At 44.7% G+C, this 10908-nt stretch overlaps 1 protein-coding gene across 1 annotated transcript in view; it reads left to right on the top strand.

Annotated features, from left to right (window-relative positions):
- Window positions 1–10908, top strand: part of SFMBT2 (Scm like with four mbt domains 2) — a 258911-nt gene that overhangs the window by 203895 nt on the left and 44108 nt on the right. Inside the window, exon 12 of the mRNA XM_023230544.2 lies at window positions 7526–7639. Coding sequence (XP_023086312.1) covers window positions 7526–7639 — 114 coding nt within the window. The remainder of the gene's footprint in view (window positions 1–7525; window positions 7640–10908) is intronic.

Genomic DNA, 10908 nt, shown 5'->3' on the forward strand with positions numbered 1-10908 from the left:
CATGGCATCACACACGGATCTGAGCGCCCGCGCCCATGGCATCACACTCACAACTCCCTTTCCATCCCCTGCAAAACATCTCCACGTGGCAGCAGCATTTCCAGAACAGAACTCACTGGCAGAACCAACAGAACCCGTCTCTGCGCTTGTCCGTGAGCGTCCTGCCTGACGAATGACGCCGTTATTCACCTAAGTCAGAAGCCACGACGTCCTCAAAGTTAGAAACTCTACAATAATTCCTGCCCTCCCACCGCCCCCCACAACCCATGAGTCACTTCAGTCCAGGCCTCCGCCTGTCCTCTTCCGACCCCCACATTGCACTCAGGCCCTCCTCCCTGGCTCTGTGATTTCAGCCGCCTCCTACCTGCTCTCTCTGCCCTTTTCACAGGGCTTTGAGGTTATTTCTGTAAAATACAGGCTTTGCCTTCCTCCTAATACACAGTAGGTCTGTGTTTCTTTTTTTTTTTAATTTTTTAATTTTACTTTAAGTTCTGGGATACATGTGCAGAACGTGCGGGTTTGTTACATAGGTATACATGTGCCGTGGTGGTTTGCTGCACCTGTCAACCCATCATCTAGGTTTTAAGCCCCGCATGTAGTAAGTATTTGTCCTAATGCTCTCCCTTCCCTTACCCCCACCCCGACAGACCCCAGTGTGTGATGTTCCCCTCCCTGTGTCCATGTGTTCTTATTGTTCAAGTCCCACTTATGAGTGAGAACATGCAGTGTTTGGTTTTCTGTTCCTGTGTCAGTTTGCTGAGGATGATGGTTTCCAACTTCATCCATGTCCCTGCAAAGGACATGAACTCATTCTTTTTTATGGCTGCATAGTATTCCATGGTGTATATGTGCCACGGTTTCTTTATCCAGTCTGTCATTGATGGGCGTTTGGCTTGATTCCAAGTCTTTGCTATCAAGTAGAGACTAAATTCCGTAACATGCCACTCAGCAACCCATCCTTCGTAGGCACGTATGCTTCCTGGATGTGTGACCTTGGCACTTTTTAAGTGTAAAATCTTTTTTATTTGTACAGCTGTATAAAAGAGCTAGTGACAGAGTCTCTTATAGGATGGTGGCGAGTGGACGAACGTTGATAGAGTGTAAGAGTCACCGTTAGCTCGTAGTAGTCATTACTCAGTAAATGGAGATAGCTGGTATTATTATTAGGTAGCACTTTTCTCTTCAGATTTGCCACCTGCAGGAGCCTGTGGTCCAGCCAAAAGGAGCACTCGTGTCTGCAAGCCTCCTGATTTGGTTGTTGGTGCTGGGCACCGTTCCACAGGGCTCTGCTCCTCTCCGTGTGCCTGACAAAAAGTACCATGTTTTTACAGACCGTCCTGTGCACTTTGCTCGCTCAGCATTTGCTGAGTAGATATGAGGAAGAAATAAAGCGTGTATTCCTGAATGAAATAGCGATTTAAGATACAACATTCTGTTAAGAACTGCTGTTTGGCCAACCGAATTTGGGGACAGTGACACCTTTTATGCTGGCAGCTAAAATTCAGAAACTCCTTGACAGGTTTGTCTCTATGACTGATGAGCGAGTTCCAGCAAACTGCCCTCCACATCCAAGTCAACGGGGTCCTATTAGCATGCACGTTTCTCCCAGACCTAATGCCTCCGAGTCTCGTAGCAGTGTCTGGGAATCTGCATTTGCAAAGTCTCCCTCCCCAGATGTTTCTCGTGCAGCCTAGAGTTTCTAAAGCACTCCAGTAGGTCAAATGGGGAAGGCATGGTGTGGTTCAGAGAAACCCGTCTGAGCCCACGTGGTATATTTAGGAGACCAGGTGCAGAACACAGCCCTTAAGTTTTTCCGCAACTGGCAAAAAGGTCAGGTGGTTAATATGCATTTTGGAGATCTTTGCAAAACTGAAACAAGGGAACATGTGAATGTGAAAATAATTACATTTCAAGCCAGGGTGGGTGGTTTTAAAACCTTAAAAAAGAAGAAGCATGGCCTGTATGAAACCTTAGTGGGAGAAGCTGCTTCAGCAGCTGAGAATACAGGAACAGTATTTTCCAGGCAGTTAGAGCAGGTGACCCACAGGAGCTGTCTCGGGGAAGAGGCGTTTAACCCCGCCACAGGTGTTTGTTTGGAAGGCTGGTACTCTTGTTAGGTTTTGGAGGCCAGCAGCAGGACTGGCTCTGGCTGTCGTAAGTCCGTTGGGAATGATTTGGGAAGACTGTTGACCGGAGGCCGGGAAATCGCCTCTCCAGAAGGCTCTGCAGCAGGAACCACAGCAACGTTCAGGTGTTTCAGCTGCCACTGTGATGCTTGTGACTTCCCGGTGAGCACGTTCTCACTGAAGGGGTCCTGCAGGTCCGGGGTTGCCCTGGCTTCTTCTGTAGCAGCAGGCAACAGCTACTACATGGTGGGAATTCTGCAAAACCTGTATGGGGCCCTAGCCGGAGGGAGACAGATGCTAGACACATACCCCCACCCAGAAATAAAAACGAGGAAGGAAAAAGATAGCCGCCTACCCCAGGTGCTCTGTAAGGCTCTGGAGCTGGACTGCCCAGGTTTAAATCCTTCAGCTGCCACTTACCGGCTGCTTGATTTCTTCCCGCACCTCAGTTTACTGATCTCTGAAATGGGGATGAAAACACCGCCTGTCTCTTAGGGTTGTTGTGAGGATTGAACGCTTGGAATGGAGTAAGCACTGCGTTTGCCACTGTGTGGGTCTCTCTCCTCTCTCTCTCCTCGCCCCCCACAGTCTCCCCACATACTTGTCTAATCCCATTTCTGTTGTTTCCTTCAGCCTGTTTCCTATGACACCTGGATCCTGCCCACCGTTTTTGATTTTGTTTTTGTTTTCCCAGGCCTTCGGCCCTAGAGCTGACCCAGGGAGGCTCTGCACACTGGGCTTCTTGATAGGCATCTTTTAACGGAACAGGCCCGGAGGGCAGGTGGGGCTTCTAGCATCCAGGTCTTGCTTGTGTGCACTCACACCCGCTTTGCGTTCTGCCAGTGTTTAGCCTGTTGATCTCATGCTTGAGCCTGTCAGCATTTGCCGAGCCCTTTAACTTTCAGTGGGGACGTTTATTAGGCAAGGTGTTCCCTTAAATGCTTCTTTTCCTTCTTATTCCAGCCTTTAACTGAGCGGAAGCAGTTGTGCTGATTTTTTTCCTGAAGGAGGTGGAATGCATTTGCCTCCTCGCGGTGGGCTTGTAGCCTCCCTCGCCCTGGGTCCCTCTTACCTCTGCAGCCCTGTGGCATCTCTCCCCACAAGCTCATGCATGCTCGTGCTTTCTCCTATGACTCGCGGGGAGTGAAGTAATTACATAATTTTAGGAGTCTGATAGAATTGTGTTCCTAGGAAGACACACAGGTGTCCTCCCAAGCCGTAAGCATCTCCCTTTTTCATCCCGGGGCTCTGGGTAGCATAGGTCACTGTCTCGATTACAGTCCCCTGTGTCATTGGCTGGGTGGAGCCATGGTGCGGTTGCAGTGAGAGCGGCAGGTAGACCTTTGCATTCTGCTGAACCGGGGACAAGGGGGTAGCAAGCTGCAGAACTCTTTCAAGGTTCCAAAGAGATTGTCAGAAATCTGTGTTCTTATGAATTTAGTTTGTGAGTACGGAAAGTCTTTGTTCTCTTAGAAAGCGAAATGTTGATTGCTGTTTAGTTTTGTTTTCCTGTATGATAATTGGCCCCTCATTAATCTGACCTCTGCGGCAATACCGTATTTACGTATGAGACTCTTACTTTCTTCTCCGGTATCTTCGGTTGTGTTGTTACAATGGTGGTGGTTGCGGAGGCCTTGGTTGTAAAATAGGGAACTCATTCACAAAGGCCAAAAAATCATAAAGGTGTATCCTGGGTCAGATTCTCCCTCTACTCCTGTGCCCCCAGGCTCCAGCCACCTGGTTCCTTTCCCTGTGGACGCCCACTGTGTTAGCATTTTGCATTTCCTTCCAGATTTATTTTACGCACATATGAATATATGTTATCTCCCCCTTTTAAACAGATGGTAGCATACTATATATGCACAGTGTTCAGCATCCTGCATTTTATACTCGGCAGTGTATCTTGCAGATCTGTATGTATGAGTATATTAAGAGGTGTCTGATTCTTTTTTATAGCTGCAGAATATTCCCTCACATGGATGTACCCAGATTTACTTATGTGCTTTCCCATAGATGGGGAATTAAGCTTCCTCATGGTTTTTGAGACGAAGGTTCTGGATAAAAATAAACAAGTGGAATCCATACTGACTGGATGCCGCTTAGGCGAAGTCAAGAGATTGAGCATACTTGTGTTGTGTGTTGGGGATTTTTCACTTGATCTTAGCCAAAAGGCCGAGAAGCGATGTGTCAGGATTTTTCTATAAAATGATACAGGTCTTATAAAATGATACAGGTCTTCAGTGGAACATTCAGCTTTGGCTACGTACTTTTGGCAGTCCTTAAATCATCAAGGAGGAGCATTGTGGACATTCTTTCAATGGATTATTTGACATGCTCTTGGGTCTCCTATCTTGGAAAATAATTAGTTTGTTTTAAAAGATGGTTGTCTGAATCCAGCCAGATAAATGTAGATTCGTAAGCTTGTTAAAGGGAAATGAAGACTTGGTACCCATTATTTGGAATGGGATTTGTTCAGGGTCAGGAACACTTTCCCGGGTGATAGATAACTGACTTTTCCATCAGTTCTTATTTAATAGACACATGTGACCTCATAAATACTTGTTTAATTGAATGGGAAACTTGATCAAAGGATTCTAAAGTATGGTAAAGACGGACCTACCTATGTACTAATGTATACATTGTACTGAAGTATATATATTAAAGCCATAATACGATGTGATGTTTGAACTAGCAGAACATTGGAAGATGAAAGTCGTAATTTAGGAAGGTATAAGCCATAAAGTTAGTTTTTTTGGGTTTTTTGTTTGTTTGTTTGTTTTTTCTTGAGATGGAGTTTCACTTTTATTGCCCAGGCTGGAGTGTAGTGGCATGATCTCAGCGCACTGTAACCTCCACCTCCCAAGTTCAAGTGAGTCTCCTGCCTCAGCCTCGCAAGTAGCTGGGATTACAGGCACCCCCGCCACTCCCAGCTAATTTTTTGTATTTTTAGTAGATGGGGTTTTGCCATATTGGGCAGGCTGGTCTCGAACTCCTGACCTCAAGTGATCCACCCGCCTCAGCCTCCCAATATAAAGTTACTTTTATGCTTCCTTTTGAAGTACTACTTTTAGTGACCTAGAAAATCTTATTTGTAGCTAAATATAAATCTGGAAATATAAATATATTTAGTAGATGAAAGTAACCTGTTAGCAAAATTTTTGAGTAGCTGAGAAACGAATGGTTTTTGGGTCTGCGGAGGAGAAAATGACCTTGTGTACCAGGAACCTGCCCAGGGACCCACTTTGTTGGACTCTGGAGAATCAATCCCACACTCTTCAGGACAGGCAGAGGCACTTCCACACTGGATGCCTCTGGGGAGAGTTTCTTTACGTTTTGTCTGTTTTGAACATATTCTTTCTTGTTTGATTCCTTTAGCAATTAGGCTAAATATTGGTCAAGTCTTATAATATTAGAAAGAAACGATGTCTATTTATTTAACGTTCAAAAATAAACCCTATAAACCTCCTAGCATTCCTTTCAATTCTATATTCTTTAAATTATAGGGGAATTAAACATTTAAAAAGTTAAGACTGACAATCCTGATAATTGATTTGAGAACCAATCAAAAGTTCAAAGTGATGAATGGCGATGATAGTATGTGTATAAGCACCTGCTGACCATGCTCAGAGCACCTGAGATACACCAATATATTGGCTTAACTCTAAATTGGAACACCATGTTTAGCAACTAACATACTCCGTCTTCACCATGTCTACTTGATGATGAAAAGTCAGAGCTGGTGGAGCTCGCACCAGATTTAGGACCATTTTGTGTTTGGTTGTTGGTATTTAGCTTCATGAAGTTACGGTTTTGGTGGGGAGGGAGGATGTGATTCAAAATTCTTCAGATGTCATGAGGTGACATGGATGGTAATGGGACTCACCGCGTTATCTTCTTTCCCTCCCTCCCTCCCTCCCTCCTCCCTCCCTCCCTCCCTCTCTCTCTCTCCCTTTCTCTCTTTCTTTTTTTCTTTCTTGACCGCATCTCACTCTGTCACTTAGGCCAGAGTGCATTGGTGCAATCACTGCTCACTGCAACCTTGATCTCCCAGATGTGAGCGATCCTCCCACCTCAGCCTCTCAAGTTGCTAGGACTACAGGCACCTGCTACCATGCCAGGCTAATTTTATATTTTTTGTAGAGACAAAGTTTCTTCATATTAGCCAGGCTAGTCTCAAACTTCTCGACTCAGGCAATCCTCCTGCCTCGGCCTCCTGAGTAGGCAGGACTACTGGTGCATGCCACCATGCCAGGCTAGTTTTGTATTTTTTGTAGAGATGAGGTCTTGCCATGTTACCCAGCCTGATCTTGAACTCCTGGGCTCAAGCAATTTGCTTGCCTTGGCCTCCCAAAGATCTGGGATTACAGTCATGAGCCACCGCGCCCAGCCACTATGTTATTTTCATCTTAATTCTCAATGAGGAAACCAAAGCAGAGCTGGATTAAGGGGTCAGAGTCCATGGGTCACCGTCTATTAATGGAGCTCTTAACTCTTGATTCCTGGTTCAAAGTGTTTTTTTCTTAACTATTGATTTGGTGTCAAATGTGCTTCTTTTAACTGGTTCCAAATTTATTCTCTCCGTAGCCAGAGCTCCTTGAAACTTTCGCTGCTGTTAAATCCAGACTTCTTTTCTTTTTCAGAGTTTCATGGCTGTGAAACCAGGTCATCACAAGGCATGACTGTAATTATGAAACAGGGTGTGATAGTCATCAGGTTCCACTTTTGAGTGGGATCTTGTAGACGTTGCTACATAAGTGACTTTTCCATGGCATGGCCAAAGTCTACAGGCCACAAACCGAATTCAAAACAAAGTAACTCCAAACTGATAAGCTGACAAGTTTCCTAGAGAAGGGCCTTGGCCATGTACACTGCTCATAAACCTTGTTTTTGAGGTTTACTGGTTCCGTTTAGCTGTGACGTTTGACTTTCTTTCATTGAAGGTTGCCTTTACTTGGTGTTGGGTGGAGCACATCGTGAAGGCTTAGATGTGGGCCCTGAGGTCCCACCCCAAGCTCCGACACATTCCCTTAACCCCAGAGCTGTTCTTAGGAAAGGGGGATGCCCGTTCTCTCTTTCAGCCAATCCTGCTCCAATGCCAATCTTTTCCTACAGTCCTTCTTCCTCTTTGATTTTTAGGGTGGAGTATCTCTGTTTTTCCAAACCCTCACTTTATTTGAACCCCTTTTATCCCTGCCTTTTTGTATTTCAAGCATTTGTGTCTGTGATAAGACTAAAGACTCCTCTAAAGTCGTCTCTTCCATACAGCTGCTATTTTGTTTTTGTTTTTTAATGTATAAAGGAATGTTTCCCCCCATGTTAGGGATGCTCTATTACTGTTGTCCTGTTTCTTTGTTGGTAAGGTCTGTTCCTACCTCTTTTCTCAACTTCTTCCCATGCAGGGCTGCAGACTCCTATTCCAGAGGTCATTGTTGATGTGGAATCCATGGACATCTTCCCAGTGGGCTGGTGTGAAGCCAATTCTTATCCTTTGACTACACCACACAAAACAGTCTGTAAGTGGTTCCCAGTTTTGAGGGGGGTGGTGGATGACACTGGTAATCTTCGTGAGTAAATCGGCAGCTTCATAAAGAAATTATAACCAAGTTCTAAAGAACAAATAAGACTTTTGATTTTCCACTGAGAACCCATGTTTTCGTGATCTCATTTAATCTTTAAGTGTTTGCATGAAATGATATCACAGGTTGACAAACTTTAACAGTGAGGGACAGTTGAAAGTCACAGAGAGGCAGAGAAAAAATATCTGAAATCATCACTCTCAGTTTTTTATCCAATTCATTGTTTTGATGTGAAAAAAATAAGTCAGATACTGTATTATTGTTATCATTTATTTAAAAGAACTGATTTTTCTCATGTAGCTTCTCCTAACAGAATCATAATTGGTTCCAATAATTTACTGACATTCTTATAAAGACTTAGCCAGGCTAGGCACAGTGCCTCATTCCTGTAATCTCAGCACTTTGGGAGACCAAGGCAGGAGAATGCTTGAGCCCAGGATTTTGAGACCAGCCTGGGCAACATAGTGAGATACTGTATATACATAAAAAAAGAAGTACATATATAAATAAATTAGTCCAGCAGGGTGGCACATGTCTCCAGCTACTCAAGAGGCTGAGGTAGGAGGATTGCCTGAGCCCAGGAGGTCAGCGCTGCAATGACAAAGATGGCATACAAGCACCAGTAGACTCCGGCGTGGGTGACAGAGTGAGACTCTGTCTCCAAAAATAAACAGTCTACTCTTAACAGTAACTAATAGCTGATATTTCAGCTGTGCTTTATAAAGCGTATTACCACACATCTCTTTGGTTACGGAAATACCAAATAACCCATATTAACAGTTAACCCAGCAGTACATGCCCATTCATACATGTGTGCACACACACGCATGCACATTTAAATACATGCAACAATTTTTTTTTTAAGACGGAGTTTCGCTCTTGTTGCCCAGGCTGGAGTGCAATGGCCCGATCTCGGCTCTCTGCAACCTTCCACCTCCCGGGTTCAAGCGATTCTCTTGCCTCAGCCTTCCGAGTAGCTGAGATAACAGGCATGCGCCACCATGCCCAGCTAATTTTATATTTTTGGTAGGGATGGGGTTTCACCATGTTGGTCAGGCTGGTCTCTTAACTCCTGACCTCAAGTGATCCACCTGCCTTGGCCTCCCAGAGTGCTGGGATTACACTTTGGCCGTGCCTGGCCAACCGTGTGTTTTAACATATTATTGTAGGTTATTATCACAAAATGGTACCCTTTAAAAATCTTCTAACCTAATTAATCATTGCACTTATTATTCTACCCTAATACATATCAGAAGTGTTATTTAAAATGCTGAGTCCTTAGAGATTACAGGTTTTAACTGTTAAAGAGATTCCGTCTCTGTCATTTTCTTGGTGGAATTTAGGCACCAACTTAACTTCTTCCTAACAGCCTGTTCTGTGGCCACTTCTGAAGATTCTCACAACATTGCTGGAAACACAGTTCCATTGCATAGCTGACTTCACGTTCCCCAGTGGCAACAGAGTTTCAGGGCTCCTTTAGTTAGCATTATTAAGAGTGCCAGAGGACATTATGTGTGTGAAACAAGCAGGTAGTTCACATTAGAGACAGCTGGATTCTATGGGATTCTCCTTTTCCTAAACCATCCTGCTCAATGGATCTGATTCAGTTGGAGTAATAGTTTCCCCTTACTTAAAAATATTTCTAAAACGTTGAGTGTACAACAATTATTTTAATATCGGGACATTCTTTTCCCCTGTCTCTTAAAATGATGCAGATTCTGGCCAGGCATGGTGGCTCACGTCTGTAATCCCAGCACATTGGGAGGCTGAGGCAGGTGGATCACCTGAGGTCAGGAGCTCGAGACCAGCCCGGCCAACATGGCACAACCCCATCTCTACTAAAAATACAAAAAATTAACCAGGCATAGTGGTACATGCCTGTCATTCCAGCTACTTGGAGGGCTGAGGCACGAGAATCGCTTGAATCTGGGAGGCAGAGGTTGCAGTGAACTGAGATCACGCCACTGCATTCCAGCCTGGGCAACAGAGCGATACTCTGCTCTGTCTCAAAAAAAAAAAAAAAAAAAAAAAAAAATGTGCTGCAGATTCTGACCTTGCTCAGCCAGCATGGCCAGTAGGTTCTCCCCAACCTGAGTGTTGTCCTGGGGTTGGGGTTCCAATCTCCTTTGTCCTTGTTATCCCTCAAACAGAACCTGATGTCCTAGATCCTCTTCCTCCCCCCTTCACATGGATTTGGGAGGGTGCAAGTGCTTTGGGGTTTTCTGGAGCACAATCATGTACAGGTTAAGGTAAACGCTGTGAAGTTTCCAAGGATTTTTGATCTGTCTGTTGTACTTGGCTCTTTCCCAGGGGGTCAGGCAACCTCACCCTGTTAACAAAGACCAGGGGAGACAAGTCCCAGGGGACCCACTTTTCACCTGACAGATCCTAAGTGTGGACCTTTTTGTAGTAGTAACTGGAGTTGAATGTCCGATTGTCAAGAGTAGGTAGGATCTTATTGAGTATTTTTCTTATTCATTTTTGCTTGCATTTCTTGCACATACATTTTGCTTTAAAGAGGCAAACTCCAACTCCAAACCTGCCAGACTCTAGCAGCTTTAGAAGTTTTGTTGGAATTAATGTATGCTTATGTTGGAAGATGTAGGATTATCTGAGCCAAAGTTAGTAGATGCCAAAAGCTTTGGTCTATTTTTGTTAAGGTGATCCGAATCAGTTATAAATATAAACTGGAAATGTTCTTATCCAAATAAATCACTGTTTGCTCATTTATGTCAATATTTGACCAGGCGTGTTTGTGAGCTCCTGGTTCTCCTTTTGTGAATAACATGTTTGAGTCGACATGCATGCCTCTGACAGCACTTCGGGAGAGTGCTGTGATGGTCACATGATTTGCTTCATCACAGTTTTTCTCGGAAAAAAATCATTCTGGATAATTGCTTGCAACAATTGATCTGAACGTGTGTGCTTATGTGAGGTACAGCAGGTGTTCTCTTTTGCTTTCTGAGATGCACTTTTAAAAATGAAGTAGCTGGCCGGGCGCGGCGGCTCAAGCCTGTAATCCCAGCACTTTGGGAGGCCGAGACGGGTGGATCACGAGGTCAGGAGATCGAGACCATCCTGGCTAACACAGTGAAACCCCACCTCTACTAAAAAATACAAAAAACTAGCTGGGCGTGGTGGCGGGCGCCTGTAGTCCCAGCTACTCCAGAGGCTGAGGCAGGAGAATGGCGTAAACCCAGGAGGCG

This window comes from Piliocolobus tephrosceles, chromosome 9 (assembly GCF_002776525.5).
Source record: "Piliocolobus tephrosceles isolate RC106 chromosome 9, ASM277652v3, whole genome shotgun sequence".
Taxonomy (NCBI): Eukaryota; Metazoa; Chordata; class Mammalia; order Primates; family Cercopithecidae; genus Piliocolobus; species Piliocolobus tephrosceles.